Here is a 25,084-nt window from a genome sequence, read left to right as displayed (position 1 = left end):
TATAAATCTATTATCATCATCGTCATCGCCGCTGCCACCATCGCCACTATCACCACCACCACCACCATCATTATCATCATTATTTAATGTCTGTTTTTCATGCTGGCACGGTGTAAATCAGAGATTCTCAACCATTTTTTATCTATGGACGCCTTTAATTATTATTCTGTTCTGGTAGACCCCCCCCGCCATAACCATTCGATATTTAAAAGCTAGTTTTACAGAGAATTCTTTTAAAATTCTTATTATGTTTTCCACACATTCACTTGTGTAGGTTGAACTAAGTATTGGGTTGTCTGGAAAGTTTGTGCCGATTTATAGTAGCTTACCTTTCAACTTATTTTAGAACACGGTTGAGTCCATAAAATAGGATTTGATTACACCTCCATTTAGAGCACAGTTTAAGCTATCTTTTCGTGGAAGAAGGTTTATGTTCCTATAACCTGTGTTAATTCTGTAACCCTTTAAAATGGAAAATAAGAAAGTTCATTTTTGGCACTTGATGCTTTGGGAACCAGACAAAAATTGCTGCAGCTTGGCTGGGATGTGTTACCCCACACTCCATATTCACCAGATATTGCTCCTTCGGATTTCCACTTATTCAGGTCTCTGCAGAATAGACTTAATGGTAAAAATTTCAATTCTCTGGATGATGTAAAAAGATACCTTGATAAATTCTTTGCCATGAAACCCCCTCAATTCTGGGAAGAGGGTATTTTCAAGTTAAAGGAAAGATGGAGACGCATTGTGCAACAAAATGGTTCATATTTGGTTGATTAAAAATGTAATGGCAAGTATTTATTGACCTTTTTCTTTCCTTTAAAAATTGGAATGAACTTTCCGGACAGCCCAATAAAATGTTAGAGAAAGAAACCTGTTTCTTGCAATGCATATATCTAAAGCTAATTTAGTTAGGGGCCCTTAAAATACTATTGTGGATCCCTAATTTACTATTTTGTTGCATGGACCCCCAAAAATCTTATATAGGCCCTTAGGGGCCATATGGAACTCAGCTGAGAACCACTTGTACTTGCAAGCTATTTGCAAGCCACTCTATAGCAAATATAAATGCTGATATGCTATGAAACTGTAACAAATAGTAGGGAACAAGACTGCAACAGGGTTACTAATAGGTTCATTATCTCTGATATCCACTTATATTTCCATAATAGACTGCAATGTAAGAGACACTGTGCATTCAACATTGGCCAATTCACTTTTGCCATTGCACTTGTCTGTGACAACATCCACATCTTCCCAGTGCTCTGAGTTCAATTGCTACCAAGGCCAACTTTATTCTTTTAGGTTCAAATACAAAAATATCAATCTAGGGTGTGGATATAGTGGAATTATAAGAATATTGGGTCTGGAAGTCTTACAGAGTAGGTTCCAGTTCCTGGCATTCTGAATTCGAACCCCATCATGGGTCTGTGTGGTGGAGTAGACTTAACCTGATACCTGGTTTAACACCTTGGATGCATTTAACAAATTCCACTCCACTGCAAGCATTTTGGCCAGTACACTGACTTGCAAATACCTTCTTCCTTCCATCACACCATTCTTAATAATCTTCTGAGTGTCGTGGGCCCCACCTTGCCCACTAACGAAAAGATAAGAAAAATAAATGCAAATTAAATCTGATACTGCATTTGTCTTGATCAGTGGTTCTCAACCCCTTTTTTGCCTATTGACCCTTTTGATTATTGTTGTATTCTAGTGGACCTCCATAGCCATTTGATGTTTAAAACTAGTTTTATAGATGTTTCTTTCAAAATTCTTATTTTGTTTATTACACATTCTCTTGTGAAAGCTGAACTGTGTAAGACATTAAGAGAAAAAAAACTTAGCTGTTTTTTATAATAAATACATCTAAAGTAACATTTTTCCATGGACCCTTAACCCTTTCGTTACTGTATTTATTTTGAGATACTCTGTGTTTCTTTCAATTATTTTAAATATAACAAAAGAATTTAGTAAATTAACTTTATCATTAAGCTAGTATTAGGAACATGAATTTTAACTAAGATCTGGTGGAAGATTTGAATTCAAAACTTATGAAAACAAGACATTTATACTAAAGAACCAGAGCTGGTTTCAGCCAGGTTTGTAACGAAAGGGTTAAAATACTACTGTGAATTCCCAGTTTCACTGGCTTGTGTGGACCCCCAAAAGTCTTACATGGACCCCCATGGGGCATACGGACTCTGGTTGAGAACCACTAACCTAGATCATCATTAACTTGTGAAATATAAGTCTTTCATAAATTCTTTTATAAAAGCAATGAACTGTTGCTTGAATTTTGTGATTCAAAAGAGAGGCCAGTGATGTGTTTAGTTTTCTCAAAGCATGTCCAATCAAGATTCATTTTTCTGAATACAAAATACTATCAATTAAGAAAGTTCACACTCTTTGCAATTAGTCGTTTATTATTTCTCCTATGCAAGAAATGAATTCCAAGAATAAATTGTTAAGAAAGTGATATTCAGTATTTCTCTCTTCTCTGAGCCGTTCTGTTATTGTACAGATCTCACTATGATAGAATAGACCTGTTAATTGCTTTTATCTAAGACAAATATTCAGCTAGACTAGCAGCATGCAAGCTTTACTTTTTTGAAATTGTTCAATCAGCTTGCATTGGAACTAATAGGCTACAATACTGCCAGAGATATGTCAATATATTACAGAACATTTTATTACATGTAATAGAACTTTATATTACTTGTTACATGACTTTTTATTACCAGTCGCAAGACTTTACATTACATATTACAAAACTTTATAAGAGGTTTCGATATTGTAGATGATATGTTAACATTTTACAAGACTTTATATTACATTCTCTTTTTTTACTTACCTTCTTATACCTTGAGGTACACACTGACATCATGTCTCCACCATCTTTTCCAGGTACTTTAACCCTTATATAATACAGAGTAGTCACATATGTTCTCTACAGTAAGAAACCTGTTCATGTCGTATCACACTTTAGCTGCTCAACATCTACTATAAAGCCTCCTCTCTTGCTACTGAGGTCACCAAATAAGTTGTGAAACTGGAAAGGAAAAAGCCTCCTTGACAAAGTATGTTGAGAGGCTAAAGTATGATAGAGGGACAAGTGTAGGTGTCTTGCTATAGAGGAGATACATAACCATACTGCATGAGAAATAAAACAAGAGTGAATGCAGGAGAGGCCGTGTGGTAAGTAGCTTGCTTACCAACCACATGGTTCCAGGTTCAGTCCCACTGCATGGCACTTGGGCAAGTGTCTTCTACTATAGCCTCGGGCCGACCAAAGCCTTGTGAGTGGATTTGGTTGATGGAAACTGAATGAAGCCCATCGTATATATATATATATGTCTGTGTGTGTATATGTTTGTGTGTCTGTGTTTGTCCCCCCAACATTGCTTGACAACCGATGCTGGTGTGTTTACGTCCCCGTAACTAAGCGGTTCTTCAAAAGAGACCAATAGAATAAGTACTAGGCTTACAAAGAATAAGTCCTGGGGTCAATTTGCTCGACTAAAGGCGGTGCTCCAGCATGGCCACAGTCGAATGACTGAAACAAGTAAAAGAGTAAAAAGAGCAAAGAGAGTATAATTGTTAAGATTGCAAGGTCACAAGTTCAATTCCCAGCAATGCAAAGTGTCCTTGAGCAAGACACTTTATGTTACATTGCATCAGTCCACCCAGCAGGCAAAATATGAGTTGTACCTGAATCTCCGTGATTAGGAAAGAGATTTCTTTGTCTAATCTTTTCCCTGAATTACCCACCAAGAACAAAAAAACACCAAAACGTCCTTTCTGTTGTTAAAAACGGTGCAGGAGTGACTGTGTGGTAAGTAGCTTGCTTACCAACCATATGGTTCCAGCTTCAGTCCCACTGCGTAGCACCTTGAGCAAGTGTCTTGTGAGTGGATTTGGTAGACAGAAACTGAAAGAAGCCTGTCATATATATGTATATAAATTTAATATATATATATATATATATGTGTGTGTGTGTTTATGTTTCTGTGTTTGTCCCCACTATCTTCCTGCGAACTACAATAAGGGTACGTATGTCTGTGGAGTACTCAGCCTCTTGTACATTAATTTCATGAGCAGACTGACTAATGGAGTTCTAGTTATGTAAAATAAGTAGAAACAAAGATAGCAAGAAAGAGTTTGGTGAAGAATATGGCTGTCATTATTATTGCATCTTATGTTTCTTTTTAAATTTCTTGATTTTTCTTTTTCTTTTGGCATCAAAAAGGTAAGTTCTGGCAGTGAGAGAGTGACACCAGTTGCAGCAATTAATCTCCTGCCTCCCACATCATTGTCTCAGTTCTAACCATTTTGGATTCTTTTATTTGTTTCAGTAATTTGACTGTGGCCATGCTGGAGCACCGCTTTTAGTCAAACAAATCAACCCCAGGACTTATTCTTTGGAAGCCTAGTACTTATCCTATCGGTTCTTTTGCTGAACCGCTAAGTGATGGGTATGTAAACAAACCAACATCGGTTGTCAAGCGATGGTGAGGGAGGGAGGACAAATACAGATACACATACACGTGCACACACATATATATACGACAGGCTTCTTTCAGTTTCTGTCTACCAAATCCACTCAAAAGGCTATAGTAGACGACACTTGCCCAAAGTGCCATGCAGTGGGACTGAACCCTGAACCATATGGTTGGTAAGCAAGCTACTTACCACACAGCCACTACTGCACTTTTTTTTAACAACAGAAAGGATATTCTGATGTTTTTTTGTTCTTGGTGGATAATTCGGGGAAGAGATTAGACAAAGAAATCTCACTTCTAATCACTTATCCTAATGAAAGTAATGGCTCTCCTGGGACCAGGAAAAAAATTCAAGAAGGCTGTTATTTACATAAGAGATATTTAACCTTATATTCTTTACTCTCTTTTATTCTTTTACTTGTTCCAGTAATTTGACTGCGGCCATGCTGGAGCACCACCTTTAGTCGAGCAAATTGACCACAGGACTTATTCTTTGGAAGCCTAGTACTTATTCTATTGGTCTCTCTCGCCGAACCACTAAGTTATGGGGATGTAAACACACCAGCATCGGTTGTCAAGCGATGTTGGGAGGGACAAATACAGACACACAAACATATATATATATACATATATACGACAGGCTTCTTTCAGTTTCCATCTATCAAATTCACTCACAAGGCTTTGGTCGGCCCGAAGCTATAGTAGAAGACACCTACCCAAGGTGCCACACACTGGGAATGAACCATGTGGTTGGTAATCAAGCTACTTACCACACAGCCACTCCTGCATAAAACACTAACAATTTTATTTTTTTGTTCAAACTATTACTAATTTTAATCAAAATTCTTCCGTTTTTGCTCTACCAAAAATCACACTAAATTTTTAATTTGAAGCTACCATTCCAGTAGGATTGTGCCACATAATTTTCAGATCATGAAGACCTGTCACTTGCAACAACCATATAAATTCCAACAAAGTCTGAGCATATTTTTTTTTATTAATGCTAACAAATGAATGCTTGTGCTTATAAAATCAATTTTTGACTGTTAATCCAGTCACCTCAGTAAATATTTTAGGTTCATTTCTGTTGCTTGTCTCTACATCAGAGTTGTATACAATCAACTCAATGTCTAATGAGGAATTCTCAAAGGATTGATCTGAAACAGTAGAGAGAAATTATATCAAAGCATTTTTTTAAAGTTTCAGGAAAAGGAGTGGCTGTGTGGTAAGTAGCTTGCTTACCAACCACATGGTTCAGGGTTCAGTCTCACTGCATGGCACTTGGGCAAGTGTCTTCTACTATAGCCTCAGGCCGACCAAAGCCTTGTGAGTGGATTTGGTAGACGGAAACTGAAAGAAGCCTGTCATATATATGTATATATATATATGTGTGTGTATGTTTGTGTGTCTGTGTTTGTTCCTCCAACATCGCTTGACAACCGATGGTGGTGTGTTTATGTCCCCGGCAAAAGAGACCGATAGAATAAGTACTAGGCTTACAAAGAATAAGTCCTGGGGTCGATTTGCTCGACTAAAGGCGGTGCTCCAGCATGGCTGCAGTCAAATGACTGAAACAACTAAAAAAAGAGTGAAGAAAGAAACCCTTTCTGTTAAGTTTACTAGCATCTTCTTTTTTTTTAAAGCTTTCAAATTGTGGTTATTTAAATGCCCATAAATTTTAGTATAGATTCCTGATGTGAGAATTTGAGAAAGGAAATTTGGTAGTCTGAAATCCTTTTTATTTCCCCCCCTGTATGCCAAAACTATGACCAAGTAAAGCCATTGTGGTTTAGAAGTTTGTTTTTCAAATACATGGTCCCAGGTTTAATGCAGTTGTGTGGTACCACACAGCATGATCAAACACAGATTTCCTTTATAGCCTTAACATTGTGATTTGAAATGTAAAGATAATTTCAAATATAAGTTTTTGTTGTTTACCTTATATATATATATATATATATATATCTAATATAGGATAAAATTTTTCGAAAAAAATCCTATCAATGGCCAGCATATTAAAAAATACCCTTAAAGGTTAAATTTATAAACAACTTATAAGCAAGGGGGAAAAAAAAATTCTAATACCAAATATGCTGAAAATAGACAAATCGTCTATATGGTTATTGACGGTTTGTCTATTTCCAGCATATTAGCCTCTGCACGCATTTTTTTTCTCTCCTTCTTTCTGTGTTTTTTCTCTGTGTATCTTTCTGTTGAAGAGCGTAGGCTCGAAACGTTAAAGACTTGTTTTAATATTTCCTGAGCGCCATACTAATACAATTGTTTGTTTGTATTCCACCTGCCTTCGTCTTTTGTTTATTTCCGTAAACCTGCCTTCGTCTTTTGTCTATTTTCATAAAGCTTCCCATTATATATATATATACATATATATCATCATCATCAAATATATATATATATATATACACAATATATACTTTTAAATATAGATTTTTTCTTATAAGCACAGGCATTGCTATGTGGTTAAGAAGCCCACTTTTCAACCATGTGATCTGTTTCAGTCCCACTCTGTGGTACCTTGGGTAGGTGTCTTTTTTAAGTCCTGGGCTGACCGATGCCTTTTGAATTTGGTGGACAGAAACTGTGTGGAAGCTTAGTGTGTGTGTGTACAATATATATATATATATATATATATATACATATAACATTAATAATGATAAAGAGAATGGAGACTTTTCGCATCCATAAATTTTATTTAATAGTTATTTACAGCATATTCTCCAGAACTACATGTGTTTCAACTGCAGCAACTGCATGTTGTTGGATGTGCAACTTTGCACCATGGTCGGTGCAGTTTCTTCAGGGTCCTTTACTCTAGACTGTTTCAACATAATATATGTGTGTGTGTATTTTCATTAAAAAAACATACCTTAACCCTTTCGTTAAAAAACCCGGTTTAACCGGCTCTGGCTCTGAGTACAAAAGTCTTGTTTTCATAAGTTTTGAATTAAAATCTTCCACCAAACCTAAGTCACAATTAGTGTTCCTAACACTAGCTTAATAATAACCAAGTTATTTTACTAAATTCTTCGTAATATTTAAAGTAATTGAAAGAAACACAGAGCATCTCAAGATAAATACAGTAACGAAAGGGTTAAAATTCAAATTATCTCAAAAGCTGTGTAATAAATAGATTCACTATGAATTAATTGTGAGCATGAAGTTCTCAATAATCCACCACTGAGCTTTAGGGCAGATTATGCTTAGCATAATTTTGCTAACATATTTATAAGTAGCATATGTTACTTTCTTTTAGCAACTTGCAAGATAGAAATAAGCAATCACTGATGAGTATTTAATGAAAACTGAAATTAGTTGGTTTAATCTCCATTTCAAGCTGCCCAAAGCCTTGTGATTTAACCACATGGTCTACTTTCACAGTAATACTAAATATCGCAATATTAACTATCTAGCATTTAAGCCATGGTAGGAATAGGATTCATAGATGCATTGATCGGGTTCCTACAGCCCGTCTTCGTCGCCGCCTGAATCTCTGACCCCTCCCTTTGGTGCTTCTACAACGGCGCTTAAGGTGGTTCGGTCATGCGGCCCAGCGTCCAGAGGGTGAGCTGATTCACGATGTCCCCCTCCCATTTCCACTTTCCAGCGGGCGCAAACGCACGGGTGGACAGCTGAAGACCTGGGCAACGACGATAAAGGAGGACCTCTCTGAACTCTCAGGTCCGCAGGTAGTCGGTCTGCGCAGATGGAACCGCAAATAGCTTGCTATCGCTATCTCCAGTGACCTCGCACAGGACTGTCGAGCGTGGGCCACCATGGTTCATGATGCCGTTAGGACCAGAGAAGAAGCTGGCTCAACCCGCCCTTGGTGAATGCCGTCACAAGTACAAGTACTAGTAGCATTTAAACCGGTCATATCCAACACAAATATTTTACCTGTTTTATGTTCAAACAGTCCAGTTCTAACCTCTTACACATACCCTACAATGTTATTTTAAAAATATACAATCACAACACCAAAATCTCAAAGCTATGAGATATATGCATGATTAATTCAAAACAATGTGAATAAATAAGTATTGAATTTGATAGAATAATCTGAGCAACCTGAAAGGATTAAACATATGAATAGAATTCCAAATACGTATTTTTAGTCGGAGGATTGTGGTTTCGATTCTCAGACTGGGCGTTGTGTGTGTTTATTGAGCGAAAACACCTAAAAGCTCCACGATGCTCCAGCAGGGAGTGGTGGCGACCCCTGTTGTACTCTTTTGCCACAACTTTCTCTCACTCTCTCTTCTGTTTCTTGAGTAGCGCTGCAATGGACTGGCGTCCCGTCCAGCTGGGGGAAACACATATTCCACAGAAACCAGGAAACTGGGCCCATGGTACTTTGATATTTATAACATGTATCAATTTTATAGTCATTTACATTTCTATGTAAATTTAACGCTGGCTGAAAATATTTAATATATTACCCTAATAGGTAACACTATTTTAAAAAATAACAATAACAGTACTAGTTGGTGAAGACAGCTGATACTTTTCACTTGCAGAGTGCTCTTCATATTTCTTCAGAATAAAATTGTTCTAGCCATGAAATAGGCACAGTCAGTTTGGCATTGCCTATTTGGTGCGACTGATTCAATGCTGATTTATTTGATATCAGGTATTTCAATGTCTTTCTCTCACTCTATTTTATGTGTGAGGATATTTCTCTTTATTTGTATGACAGGAGGGAAAGTGGTTATGTCAATCACGTTCAATCAATAGATTGTAATGTCTCTCATGGAAAGTGGACAAAGCCCATTTTACGTATGTGTGTGTGTGTGTGTTAATATCTCTGTGCCTTGAGTGACAGCTGTAAATGAGTGTTGCTGTCATACAAGCAGACTCATTCATTTCCAAAACATGTCTGACCATGCAGCAATATAACCCTTTTTAGAAAACAGGTCAAGGTTAGCAACAGGAAAGGCATCTGGTCATAGAAAATCTGCTTCAATAAACTCTGTGCAACCCATGCAAGCATGAGAAAGTGAGCATTAAGACGATTATGACCATGATGATGATTACTAATGTCTGGTTGCAAAAATATAATACCAGTTAGGTATTGGGGTTGATGTAATCAATTAACCCTTCCAGTCAAAATTGCTGGCCTTGTGCTTAAATCAGAAACAATAACTAATGTGGCCCTGGGATTATACAGATACAGATATATATATTATATATATATATATATATATATATATATATATATGAAGGTGTAATGGCCCAGTGGTTGGGGCAGCGGACTCGCGGTCAGGGGATCGTGGTTTCGATTCCCAGACCAGGTGTTGTGTGTGTTTATTGAGCAAAAACACCTAAAGCTCCACGAGGCTCCGGCAGGGGGTGGTGGCGACCCCTGTTGTACTCTTTCGCCCCAACTTTCTCTCACCCTTTCTTCCTGTTTCTTGAGTAATGCTGCGATGGACTGGCGTCCCGTCCAGCTGGGGGGAACACATATGCCATAGAAACCAGGAAAGCGGGCCCATGAGCCTGGCTAGGCTTGAAAAGGGCGCATAAATATATATATATATATACATATATATAGTTGGCATTAGGAAGGGCATCCAGCTGTAGAAACATTGCCAGATAAGACTGGAGCCTGGTGCAGCCTTCTGGCTTCCCAGATCCCTGGTCGAACCGTCCAACCCATGCTAGCATGGAGAACGAACGTTAAACGATGATGATGATGATGATATATATATATCAAGATATAATGATACTATAGGCTGATAATATTTACTGCACCATATAATAACATTTTCTAAGAAAAGACATTAGCAAGATATTCAGTGATTAAAGTATAGTGGACTGTATCAAGCCCAGTACTTGAACAAAACTTACTTTATCATTTTTTTAAAGAATTTAGGGCAAAGTCAATCATCACCCCCATTCCCATCATTGTTTACTGTCTGTTTTCCATGTTTGCATGAGTTAGAGTATTTGACAGGATCTAAGCTGCAGACCTGCACTGAACTCCAATATCAGCTTTAGCATAGTTTCTATGGCTGGATGCCCCTTCCTAATACCAGTAACTTTACTGTGTGTACTTTGATGTAATTTTAATATTAAGAATCATTACTGTTCTTCCATTTCAGGACTCTAATGAGTCTATAATGATGTTGATGATTTCTATTGTCAGTACAGGGCCACAAATTTTAGCAACCTCAGTACTTGAGTGGTACTATGTTTTATTGGCCCCACAGAAGAATAAAAGACAAAAATTGACATTCACAGGATTTGAACCCAGAACATATGTAGTAGTGCATTAATGTGGTGCTCAAATGATTCTGCTGTTAATAAGAACTGTAACAATGACCACATCAACATTGAGAGGGTGTGTGTGTGTGTATAAATCTCTTTCTCTTTTTACTTGTTTCAGTCATTTGACTGCGGCCATTCTGGAGCACCGCCTTTAATCGAGTAACTCCACCCCGGGACTTATTCTTTTTCTAAGCCCAGTACTTATTCTATCGGTCTCTTTTGCTGAACTGCTAAGTAACAGGGATTTAAAAACACCAGCATCGGTTGTCAAGCAATGCTAGGGGGACAAACACAGACACACAAACAAACACACATACATATATATATATACATATATACGACAGGCTTCTTTCAGTTTCCGTCTACCAAATCTACTCACAAGGCATTGGTCGGCCTGGGGCTATAGCAGAAGACACTTGCCCAAGATGCCACGCAGAGGAACTGAACCCGGAACCATGTGGTTGGTTAGCAAGCTACTTACCACACAGCCACTCCTGCGCCTATATATATATATATATATATATATATATATATTATATATATATATATATATATATATATATGATATATATATATATATATTATATATATATATATATGTTATGATTTCGCTTAGGCAATACTAATAATCAATTGCTGAAAGTCAATTGTCTTATGCTTTAGAGTAAAAAATCAGGTGAGTACAGAGAATAATATCAGCTATTAAATGACAAAAGAACATGTTATGTGTTTACTCTCGTTAGCTTACAGCTGGTTTTGCTATAAGAAGCAGAACATGTTTATTTTGGACTGCTTTTTGAAATAAACATATACTTAGTTTTAATGGCTCTGAAGAAGTGATAGGAAGTTACACAAGCTCTCTGCTATGAGTGCACTGCATCTTAAAGCAAAAACAGCTGTAAGCTAAGGAAGGTGATTTTTATTTATTTTTTAAATTTTTATCTAGTTTCAGCTCACAAGCTGTGGCCATGCTGGGGCACTGTAACTTATATTATTTTGTCATGTATTAACTGATATATATATATGTGTATGTGTGTGTGATCACATAACCAACCAGATTGTCAGATGTTGTTTCGTACTGCTGGTCGGAATGTGCTTTGCATCATTTTAGCTTTCATATATGTATGTATAATAAGAAATGTGAAGTGAAGCAACAAAACGGAGCCTGTTTATTATTTATAGGACATTTATTACAACAAATCTTACAACCAAGATCTAAGAAAAAGGTCAATATATATATACACACACACATATATATATATATATATATATATATATATATATATGTATATGTATATATATGGTATATATGTATGTATTGACTGCAAAGTTTCTACTGTTAAGACATAATGCTGTACTGAAAGTCAGAGTAAAAAGGAATGTTATGCAACGCAGAATGGTGGTGTAACAAGGGGTTCACCACTGAAATGGTCTTCAAAGCATACTTTTGACATTAACGCCAGACTCCAACGTCAGGCGGTATTGAGCCTGTTAATCAGTGGGTTAGACCAGGAGAAAGTGAGGAGAACTACATTAAGGGGGCAGATGTCCCTTTTCTGGTAATTTCAAAGGATTTCTTTCTTTATTTTTATTTATAAATATTTTTATTTACACAGAGTTTTTCTCTGTATAGTCATGCTATTGTAGTTATTATTTAATCCATGCTGGGTTGGGTTGGGTTGTTGTAATTGGGAAATAATTTTAAAATAGAAAAAAGAACTTTGTACTTGAAGTTTCTTTAATGTAACACTACAGGTGGGGGGGGGGATTTTTTTTTTCCATTGGAATACTTGTAGGTTTTCAGAAAATATGAAATGTCTTCGGAAAAAAATAGAGAGCAACGATATCTTGACAGGAATGTTTAGCAGAAAGTGTCAGTATGAAGAATCACTCAAGAATGGTATGAAGAGAAAAAAAAAAAAAAAAATTTTTTTTTGGGAAAGAAAAATATGAAAAAATAGAAATCATGTAATTATTTCTTGTTATATAGAAAAACTTTTAGTTCTTGAAGTAGTGGTTTATGAAAGCTAGGGCGAGAATTGAACTCTGAGATGAGATGGGCAAAGTAAATGAAGAAGAGATTCCAGTACTGCTAATTTGAGATTCATTTTCACAGGAAATTTCTTGAAATATCACTTCAGTTGTTCATGTTTTGTTTTTGAAATAAGATTTTCATTTAAAAAACAGGTCATCCAGTTTGAGATTTTACCATTCTTGTGTATGTGTGTGCGTGTGTGTATGTGTACATGTGTATGTGTACATGTGTATGTGTGTGTGTGTGTGTGTGTGTGTGTGTGCATATGTGTCTGCATGCGTGACAGACAGATAAGAAAATAGATAAATTAACAGGTAGACAGACAGAGAGATAGACAGGCAGATAGATAGATAGATATAGATGGAGAGATAGACAGGTAAGTAGATGAATATATAAATAAACATATATATGTCAAAGTGAGGAAACTATGCATGTTTTAATTTGTATTTAGATGCTTTGGACAGATTGAATGGAATATTAAATTCTTCAGTGGAAAAAATAAACTTTGTAACAAAATGTAGTCAAAGTAGTGCCAAATTTTAAGAAGTGGCAGAAGGTATTTGAAAAGGTTTATTTAGACCTAATTTCTTGAATAACTGAGAATTTAAGATTTAAAGGTGGAGGGCAGTTTTCTGAATTTGGTTTTAGTTGATGGTGTTATTGCTTCTAGAAAAATCCATCTGACCAAAATTATTACAGTACCATTTATGTTTATAACAAGATGTAAGCACAAAAATAAATAAGATCTTCAACTGTTTTTGGACACTCAATTTTCCAAGACTGTAGGGGGAAAAAGGCAAAATATATCAGTTCTGTTCTATGTAGATAAGGAATTAATGTAGCCTGTAGACCAAAGGTTGGAAGTGAAACACAACACTGTGAATTGCTTTATTTAGAACTATCTGACAACTGTTGAGCAACGAGAGATTTCCATGGCTCGTACAGACAGATATAAATGTGTCCCTAAAATGATAATTTCTTTTCATAGGTAAATGAGAGGGATTCGTTCAGAAACTTAGCTGCAAATTTCCATAGTCAGGTTTAAAATACAGAATAGTGTGAGGCAAGGTTAACAAAAGAGGGGAGAAAAATAAAACAGGCGGGGTGGGGTGGGGGGAACAAACAAACAAACAAACAAACACTGAGACTAGAAGAATTACAGGAAATTAACATCAAATATTGTTAACATAATGCTGAACATAATAATAATAATAATAATAATAATAATAATAATAATAAGTGTCAAATTTTGGCTCAAGGCCAGCAATTTTAGGGGTGGGGTGGAGGTTAGTTGATTACATCCACTCCAATACTTGACCAGTACTTTACTTTATCAACCCTGAAAGGATGAAAAGCAAAGTTGACTCTGGTGAGATATTACAGTAATAATAATAATAATAATAATAATAATAATAATAATAATAATAATAATAATAAATAAATAACAATGATTTGTCACGTTGGCACAAGGCCCCAAACCTATAAAGGAGGAAAATAGTCAATTGAATCGACACCAATACATTGGCTGGTACTTACTTTATCAACTTTGGAGAGATGAAAGGCAAAGTTGACCTTGGCAGGAATTGAACTCAAAATGTCATGAGGCAAAACTAAACACTATAAGGCATTCAGTATGGCGCTCTATCATTTCTGTCACTCCTCTGCCGTAATAAAAATATCTTTTGTTTTCTAACATAGGCACAAAGCCATATATTTTGAGAGGCGGGTAGAAGTTGATTTAATTGCCCTCTCCCCCTCCTGCCCAGCACATATGACTGTAACTTATTTTATCAATCCTGGAAGGATGAAAGGCAAAGTCAACCCCAGCAGAATTATAATAAATAATGAAAGATACAAAAGAAAAAAAAAATCTATATATGAAACAAAATTAGAGTATCTCTATAAAATGATTTGAATGATAAATTGGTATAAAAATATACAGTTGTCTTGTTATTGGAGAATAAAAGAAGAAAAGTATGTTTTCATAACACAAAAGCAAAGGTTGTGGTTGACCATTTGAAACTGGAACAAAGAGTATGGGAGCAGGGAATGACAAATAAAATGGATTCTTCTTCAATCTGCTTTGATAAATTTTCAACAATGGTTTGGTGCTGACAACATGACAATCTACAGACTTCAGACTGTTTCAATAAAAGATGCGGGGGGAAAAATATTACACCTAATATTTGTAGCGCACATACTATCATACCTTGAAAAACTTACACAGTGAAATACTGTTTGGAAAAGAGTTTGAATGAGAAGATTTTACTTTAGTTCAAAAGCAAATCAGCTTTGATCCTAAAATCTCTATAAAGATGAGTAATGTTTGTCTCAATATTAAAATCTTGGCAATCTCTTGTGTACTAATTATTTAAGTAAATTCAGAATGATATCCATATAAAGAATTATGCGATGGTTTCACATAAATATTTAACATGAGCAGTGGAACTTTATGAGACAGTTAAATAATTCCCTCCTCCCCTCCTGAATGAATATTAAATTCCTGGATTGGAATCAATACTATGGTCTTATTCATATAAAATTCCCACAAAAATACCAAATTCTATGCTGGTTTCCTCTTCTCTGTTGAGAAATATATATAAATATTTGGAGCAATATTCACACACATATTTACTAGTAATTGATGGATACAGGTAAGAAAAATCTACCTAACAGTTTGATGAAGATACAGAATATATATATGTATATATATACACCATTATTTGCAGTTACAATATATAATTCATCTATTCTAAATGAAACACCAACATATCAGTGTTTGGATGGCAGTAAATAACCAAAATGATTACATTCCAAACTAAATTCATATTTAACAGTCTGTCTATCTATCTGTCTGTTCAGACACACACACACACACACACACACACACACATACACTATTATCCACATAACCTAAGGCAGTCAAATTTCTAAGTTGTTCTGTTGTTGGTGTTGCCAAAATTCTTTTGGACATCTATTGACCTGATCATTGAGAAGTCATCAGTTGGGAATAAATGTCAGATAGAGGTAACTCTTGTAACATTCTACATATAGCATTCCTTTAAGAAGTTCTGAAAAACTAGGTCACACACACAGATACATACACACACACAGATATATACACACACATACACACAGACTAAGATTTGGATTTGGGGAATAGTCAAGTCTGAAATGATGTTGAGACAGCACTAAAAGAAACAGGAGCTGTACAACTACATTATTCAAGAAGTGAACATAAAGATCAAAGAAAGTACTCTGCCATTTGGATGTGTTGATGTAATGTTGACATGCCATTTGAGAATGGGGCGTAAAACAAGAGGTTACAGGTTCAATATCAGTAGAAGAACTAAATATTATTATTGAAGTTAATAAAGTTAGATAAGTATGAAAACATGTCAGTTTAACCAATGTTCAAAGCTTCTACAGATTCTAACCTCAAGGATTTATTTTCATCACTACATTAACATCGGCCTCAGTATTTTTACCTTATGGTTCTGACGAACTTTCAGTTTTATAGGGAAATGTTCAGTCAGGGTTCTGTTAATCTTTTCACAGATCTTATTCCATAAGACTACTAAAGTCTATGCCACTTCCTTTACTTGTATTAAAAAAAGCTAATAAATGACAATTAATATATATATATATATATATAAATATATATATATGTATGTATACATATATATAGAGAGAGATAGAGAGCCTTAGCCAGATTAGAGATAGATTACCAACACTGTTTAGTGGAATGCTTGATAATTGCAATGTTTCCATATGAAACCAATGGTGGCATGGTAAATCCATATATATATATAATTTTTTAATTAGGAATGAAAAGAAATGGGAAATTGGAATGCAGAGGTATTCATTATTTTCCTAGAGACATTGAAAGTGGTAAATGTAGAAATAAGTCTTTTATTTTATTATATTAAGGAATGGTTTATGCACTGTGAATGGTTTGGATGTGTGAGAGGGTCAGAACCATAGTTAAACACTTCAATGATATTAAAACTGATTGTCAGACTTGTATGTTTTGAATATATAGAATGAGAAAGGATTGTATTTAACTGCTAATGAGGACAAGGCAGAAGAGGAGGAACATTTGAAGAGGAGCAAAAGCCTGGTTATTTGTAAAATAAAATCAACCTGCCCAGAGGAAAAAGAAAACAACAAATAAAACAAAATAAAAAGCAACAAATCAAACAAAATATAACAAAACAAACAATTTATTCTGTAAGACATAGCCATCAAAATGGTTTGAAAATTGAGCCCGGAATAATTGTGAGATAAACTTCAAAACTAATTTTAGGATTATGCAGTCAAGTTTAAAGCATTATAGTTGTATCTAACAGGGTAGGTTTGTAGGCAAAGCAAAACCCCAGAATTCAGAGACCTGGTTGAAGTGAAAGTGGTTCAGAGATTTTCCCAATATGAAGGAACTAAATCTATCAATAATGTTATTGCTAGAGTTGTCTGTTAACAAAGAATAAAAACTGGATAAAAAAAACCCAACAAAAATAATCTGAAGTTAAATCATTCCACAGAAAGCAAGTACTATATGAAAAAGTAGCCAAGTTTTAGCAACTACAGCTACTGACATACAGCGTCTGATTTAAATGAAAAAGTAACTCACAAGAACTGATCAACTTACAAGTTGATACCCCCAAAAATGTACTCAAGGAGATTCGATTCTTAAATGGACATATTACAATGAATTTCAACAGAGAAGGTTGATTAAAAATTTTAGGGTGATACCAAACTAAACAACCTCAGGTGTTGGTTGAACCAAAACAAAAACGACAATTCTTTGAAAAGTCATCTAATGATAGACTGACATGAACAAATAACCATGTGAATCTGAGTTTGATTCTGAGTGCTAGCAGTCTGGGGTGGTGGGCAGATGCAGAGGTTCAAATCTAACAAAAAAAAAAAAAAAAGCAAAGGTCACTGAATCATGTTGTACATAATATCTTTCTCCTTTATCTCTCTCGTTTTCCCCCCCACTATTTTAGCTTGCATCTAATGTGCAGGTGTTCTGCAATTGTAGGTAATTAGCGCAAATATACCAACACAAACACTAACTACTTAGCTACCTTCTACAGCCACACAGTATCTCAATAATATATTTCAACAAACCTAGTGTTCACTGGTAGGACCAAACACTAATAATTAAAAGTCAATAGTGTTACATTGATTGCCTGATGGAGGAGGAAGGTTTCCATACTACAAGCCTCTTTCAGCCTACCATACATTCACAGACCCACTAAAGGAATCAGTATTAAATGATGTCAATGTTTTAAATATAAACACATGTTGTCGGCCACTTATATATATTTGTTGATTTCTTTACCAACCCCAACGCTGATTACGGAATCTCCAATCAAATAAATTATTTAGCATTCTTCACCATTTTCACTCAAACATACCATAAAAAAAAAAAAATTTTTTTTTAAATTAAAATTATGCTTGTCAATTTCACATAGATTTTACTTCAATACTTTCTGTTCTGGCAGTTTTCTCATTGCATCCTTAACAACTAGATTAATGGTAAGAGGTAATTGCGTGACTTCCGGTAATCATAATGATCAGTTTTGAGAATCAGATTGAATCTCTGGATCATTACATACCAGTAATTAATAGCCAGTTGACAGAAAGTGTGGCACTAAAACCCAAATAAAAAAAAAAAAATGTTTATGAAAATAGTTAGGGAAAAGTATAAATGTTTAGGCCATCATTTACTATCTTCATAAGATATTATCAATACAGGGAATATTGTCAACTATTGGCTGAAAGTAGAGACTGATCTGACGCCTGTGGAGGCCCTCTTAAAAGTGATAGAAGAGAGCAATAGATGAAAAACCCAAACCCAAGAAGTTTGAAAGATCTGATCAGTTCAAGATTTTAGGAAACAAATTTTAAATCATAAAAGAGTGGGAAGCATATCTTTTTTGAACTATTCTCAATAGAGAGGAAACCAGGGTTTTCAAGACAATAAAAATAGTTTGTATTAATAGTAATGCTAAAGAATATCAACATAATAACACTAACAGCAATATTGAGCATTCGCAAATGCTTCACTGCACTCATCTATTTTATTGAGAAATAAGCAATGTTTTATTAACAAGAGCTGAAATAAGCCAAATTTAAAGGCGGTTTGAAGACCAAGATTTATCTTGACCACGCTAATGAGCTATAGTTTTAGGTAAATATAATCAATTATTGAACAGAAAATATTGACTAACTTCATGCTTTAAAGAATTCCTGGCAGTGGATTAATCTACCTGGTGACTTTATGGCAGTTTGGTAGGAAATTAGGTAAAAGTAACTACAATTAAGTCTTGCTATCACAAAAGATAGGCATACATGACTGGATAACTAAAATAACCTATATAAGCAAAAGGATATTTTCTAATCATTAAACTCTTTCTTAATTAACATTTAATCAGATATATGTTTAAACAGTGTGTGGTTGTAGACATAACATTTTATATAAATGAGAATTCCAATTTCCAAAAGTCGCAAGGAAATTCTCTTTCATACAGTCTTTATAGCCACCCCAATACTTTTGTTTAAACAAACATTCTCTGTACAAACCTTGGATTTATACAAAAAGAAATTAAAATTTATATAGAAAACTATGAGAATATTAAGCATGCTAAAAATACTGAGTGCTTGGTTCAGTCACATTCAGTTGAGCCATACTCCAGTAGAGTTGTATTTAAAACATAAAATAACAGATAATCGAAGATTACCATAAATAAACAGTCAAATAAAAAAAAAATAAAGATAGTGTTAAACTAAAAAAAAAATAAACATTTTCATCCAAAAAGCGACTTTTTTTTATTGTACAATAATAAAACAAAAACAAAACAGATGACAGTTTAATTGAACAGGAAGTAGTTTTCATCTGTCATAAATTTTTGAAAAGTGGAAAGCTGCAGAAAAGGGAAAGAAATGTTTAACTGCTAAATATAAAAATTGACTTATAAAAAAGTGAAACAGTTTTCATCAAGTAAGTAGAAAAATACAGCTTTGCTAAAAATTTTAAAAAAGAAAAAAGAAAGGAAAAACCAAAACAATAAAAGGAAAACAATGCCATGTTGTTAGAAATGTAAAAATCATCAAACAATTTTCACTTGATTGCTTCTCAGTTAAAACAAGAAAAAAAAAATTGCTTTTCTTTTATAGAAAATATTAGATTTTCTGGCATGTCAAGAGAGTAACTAAAGAACTTTCAAGATAATTGAACAGAAATGGGAGCACATTTTTTTTTTTTAGATGCCCTTCTGTAAATTGTAGGTAAATAAAGGAAATAATCAATCGAGGCACTGATCACATGAGAAATTGTTGATCACTCTCCGATTAGAGATAATATAATGCAGTATTAAGAAAATATGAAGATGACCTCCTGCTATCTAGTTGGAGACCATGAAGATTTAACATGGTAAACAAAGAGGCTACAGGTGAGGAAGTTACCTGACTACAACTAAACTAAGGCCCATGATAGAAGTTTTATTCTACTTCTGTAAGGTGAAGTTATATTCTACTTAATACTTGAACTGCTGATTGAAACACATCACTAGTTCAAGATTTAACCTGACAAGCTATCATTAAAAACATGTTGCCATCTTCTCACTGTCGCAATATATAATTGATTTAAAAAAAAAAAATGACATCCCTCAGTTTTATTTTTTTTTAGGATTCACGCACAAAAAATAAAAATGAAAATAAAACAAACTTTAATGGTTAATTACTCCATTAAATCTAAATATTTGGAATCTGTTTCTTATGCAACAAACATCTACTAAATTATTATCAAGAAACTGCTAGGCTAAAATTGAACCAGAGCCTTAGGAGGGGGTGGGTTTTATAATTAATTTGGGTTGAAATAAAATTTGGGTTCAACCTGCTCAAACTATGTAAATTCTCATAATCTCAAAGTGAATTGGAAAAAGAAAAATCTTTCACACACGCAAATGCACATACTCACTAACAGTGATGCACAGATATACACATATAGACATTCATGCAATGATTCAGTCACACACAGATTGCATGTATCATATGGAAGCAATGTCCCATATAGGGAAAGTATGCTATAGTATTGAATCTTTTCTCCAAACATCTGAATAGAGCAGAATAAAGCACAAGACACATGAAGGAAGGTCATCAGAGATGTGGCAGCAACTTTCACTCTTACCTTTTGAATGTGTTGTCTCAAGATGTAGCAACAAGACTCAACACACCTTTAACTTGTCATATACACACACACATACATACTCATATATACACTTAGTATCCAACTATGTTAGGTATTACATGTGTAACAAACTGGTTGCTGAGTGTACACACATAATCACACGCACACACATAAACACACGTGCGTACACGCAGTCACTCGGTCAGTCATATCTGCTGCTTGGTGTTAGGAATTAGAACCAGATCGACATTAAATTATGGTTGACCATTGCTGACTTACTTAACACTCTCTTCCTAGAGAAAATTAACGTTACATCCTCAAAATATTATACAATGCACATCATATGCTGTTCTTTCTATCTGCATCTTTCTCATCTACTGAATGATAACAATAGCAAGGTGACATATGACTGACTAATACAGCAATGTCCCTGTCCTGTACCACTTTTTATTTTTTTACACTCTCTGTGGATCTGTCTCTTGAGGCATCCCTGGGTCAATTGGTGGAGCAGCCTGCACTTTGAACCATGGAGTCTCCTTGTATAGGAACCACAAATTACCAGCCCATACAAATGTGTTCAGAAAGCCAAAAATCTGAAAAAAGACAATGAATGAACTTGCATGTCAGTAAAAATTAAAACTAGAGAATTACATTTCATAAAATTATTACTGAATTACAAAGTGAATACAACCATTTGCACCATACAGATCTGCTTCCTCCTGTTTTCTTTTTATAACAAGCGTGATCGTTACCAGCGTCACCTTACTGGCACTCGAGCCCCGTGCTAGTAGGGTGTTAAGAGCACCATCCGAGCATGATTGTTGCCAGAGCGGACTAACTAGCTTCCGTGCTGGTGGCACGTAAAAGGCACCATTCAAGTGTGATTGCAACCAGCATTGCCTAATTTCCACTTGTGCCGGTGGCACGTGTAAAAACATTTGAGTGAGGCCGTTGCCAGTACCGCCTGACTGGCCCCCGTGCCGGTGGCATGTAAAAGCACCCACTACACTCTCAGAGTGGTTGGCGTTAGGAAGGGCATCTAGCTGTAGAAACTCTGCCAGATCAAGATTGGAGTCTGGTGCAGCCATCTGGCTTCCCAGATCCCCGGTCGAACCGTCCAACCCATGCTAGCATGGAGAACGGATGTTAAACGATGATGATGATGAACACAACAGAATTCTTGCTCCTTTAAACAAATAAACAGTGTAGAACATACCACAGCTACCAGGACACAACCAGCTCTAATTTTACACTGCAAATCCCACATCAATCACTTCACCAAGATGTTTCCCTGTTGAATTGATATCCTATGGGGATGAGTGAGGAAGAATAATAGACTCTAAGACCTGACTAGCCCTTTATTTATTTAATGACCTCCAGAAAAATGAAAAGTAACATTTAAAAATTCCTCCCAGATAATTCAAATAACACCATACACCAATTAGCACAAACGAGGGGTTACTTGTATCAGATACCAAAAGCAGTTTCTGCTTCAGCATTGGCAGTCTGCATGTGCATGTGTGTTGCTGTTGTTCTTTAGTCATAAGTCCACCTTGAATCAATTGAGTTATGATCAAAGATGCTCCAGCCATGACCACTCCATCTTTATGTGTGTCAGCGACAGCAGTATCCATTGTATGCTTCTTTATTTAGGACAGTCGGGTGTTAGTTGAGAGAAACCTGGCTGCTATTTCTAGAAAAGCTAGTGACCACGTGTATGTCTGAAAGCAATGGTGTATTGATATACAGTGTGAAGCAAACGGTTGTGTTATTGGTGTGAATATATTTGGTTTGTGATGATGCACAGTGGTGTGTGCGTAGAAGTATTAGTGATGGTACGTAAACACACAGGTAGAAGAGCATGCAAAAACAAATACTTTGTGTGTGTGTGTGTGTGCATGTCAGTTTGATGGTGAGTGTGTGTCAGTTTAATGGTGTGCATGTGTCAGTTTGATGGCACGTGTATACATATGTGGGTGAGATTGTCTATGTATGTGAGAATGAATGGGTGTATAGAAGTATATGTATGGATATAATGCACACAATAGTGCGTATAAGAGTATACCGTAAATCCTCGAGTATAGTCTGCCCTTGAGTATAATATGCAGGTGATTTTTAGGGGGCTGTACCTCTGGAAAACCTAAACCTTGTGTATAATACGCACCCCTTCTCTAACTTGAGTCAAGGAGGTCTATATAACATCCTTGGTTTATAAAAATGTATACGGTAACATCCTTTATTATTATTGTATATATAACATAATGCAAACGTGTAGCTTTTTTGTGCATTTTGTTTGCAGAAAATAAAGAAATAACAGTAATAATGTTTAATAAATGTTGCTTACTGCAAGTTATGGATGGTTCTTTTATGACTTCATTGCTTTCAGGATTAGCTTAAAGTATTTTCGTTCCCGACATCACAAAATGCGTCTGAATAAACATTGCCGGACAGCAAATAGAGACTCGGACATTGCTTAGAAAATAATTTTTAACTTCGTATATAGTATGCACTAGGAATTTTGACCATTAAATTTTGGGGGAAAAGTGCGGATTATACACGAGGATTTACGGTATGCACACAATACTGTGTATAAGAGTATATGCACAAAATAGTGTGTATGTATAAGGATATCAGGGATGTATGAAATTAGTTGATAAGTAATGTGAAAACAAGCAAAATGTTTCTTACAATTGAGACATCCAGGGTTGAAAAGTTCGCATCTGGTCCTTTTATACAGTTTTTGTCACAATTCAATTTCTGAAATAACGCATCCGCTGGGTCTGAATAGTACTTGAGATCAGAAACACCCTGGGCCCAGGCAGAAGAAGAAATGAGCCACATCAATGCAAAGACAGCAGTTGTGACAAAGTCCTGTGGTGTGAAAGGAAGAGACAAGGTAGAAATACTTCATTCATGATGTTATTCTCATTTTCTATCGTTAACTATTGGCAACGACCATTTCTAACAGTAACTTCATAACAGATCATAACTAATCCAAAATGATTCAAAATACATAATTAAAAAAATATGATATTTATTGCATGGAAACTGAATAAAAAATGTGTATGTTAAGAGGTTAAGCGTGCATGACCTTGTAGCCTCAAGATTTCAAATGATGTAATTGCTTACTTTTAGAATGACATTGGAAGGGAGATATAAGAGGTCACATCTGGCTGGTTTGAACTCAAAACTGGGAGAATATTCAGGCTGGCTATGACTGGTTTAAACTAGTGATTGTAGTTATTTATAATAACATGTTGGACTAAAGATTATAGAAGTGTATAGGTGCAGGAGTGGCTGTGTGGTAAGTAGCTTGCTTACCAACCACATTGTTCTGGGTTCAGTCCCACTGCATGGCACCTTGGGCAAGTGTCTTCTACTATAACCTCGGACCAACCAAAGCCTTGTGAGTGGATTTGGTAGACGGAAACTGAAAGAAGTCCGTTGTATATATATATATATATATATAAATATGTATGTGTATGTGTGTGTTTGTGTTTGTCCTCCTCCCAACATCGCTTGACAACCAATGCTGCTGTGTTTACGTCCCGTAACTTAGCGGTTCGGCAAAAGAAACCGATAGAATAAGTACTAGGCTTACAAAGAATAAGACCTGGGGTCTATTTGCTCAACTAAAGGCGGTGCTCCAGCATGGCCACAGTCAAATGACTGAAACAAGTAAAAGAGTAAAGAGTAGATAAAACTACACACTGTGGTTATGCATTCAAGTGTGTTAGATTAAAGACAGCTGTTGTTGTTTTAGTGTGTTAGACTTAAAGTTGTAGTTTTGTATTTGTGTTAATGAAAACATAATATGTACAGTAAACACATTTGATAAATGTACCATAACAGGTAATATTTATTACAAACATGGAAGCATATAACATGCATAGTAAAAAACCCTCTTTGGTGATAAATGACCATGGGATTGCACCGTGAAAGTTCTCTTTACAAGTTCGAGCAAGATTGTTTGTAGAAGACCAGTGGTCGCCCATGCTTACCAGCCTTCCCTCACCGTGCCACCAATATTATCCGAGGGAGAGGCAAAGGTTGATACAGCTTAGT

At 35.4% G+C, this 25,084-nt stretch overlaps 1 protein-coding gene across 2 annotated transcripts in view; it reads right to left on the bottom strand.

Annotated features, from left to right (window-relative positions):
• Window positions 1-12,386: 12,386 nt before the first annotated feature.
• LOC115210301 (synaptophysin) overlaps window positions 12,387-25,084 on the bottom strand; it is a 276,300-nt gene continuing 263,602 nt past the window's right edge. For both annotated transcript variants that reach the window (XM_036501720.1, XM_029778823.2), the window contains 2 exons: window positions 23,708-23,890; window positions 12,387-21,612 (listed from right to left, as the gene is read on the bottom strand). In XM_036501720.1, coding sequence (XP_036357613.1) covers window positions 21,475-21,612; window positions 23,708-23,890 — 321 coding nt within the window. In that variant the 3' untranslated portion in view covers window positions 12,387-21,474. The remainder of the gene's footprint in view (window positions 21,613-23,707; window positions 23,891-25,084) is intronic.

Source organism: Octopus sinensis, linkage group LG4 (assembly GCF_006345805.1).
Source record: "Octopus sinensis linkage group LG4, ASM634580v1, whole genome shotgun sequence".
Lineage (NCBI taxonomy): Eukaryota > Metazoa > Mollusca > Cephalopoda > Octopoda > Octopodidae > Octopus > Octopus sinensis.
Note: the sequence above shows the minus strand (reverse complement) of the source record. Positions and strands in the feature narration are given on the sequence as shown.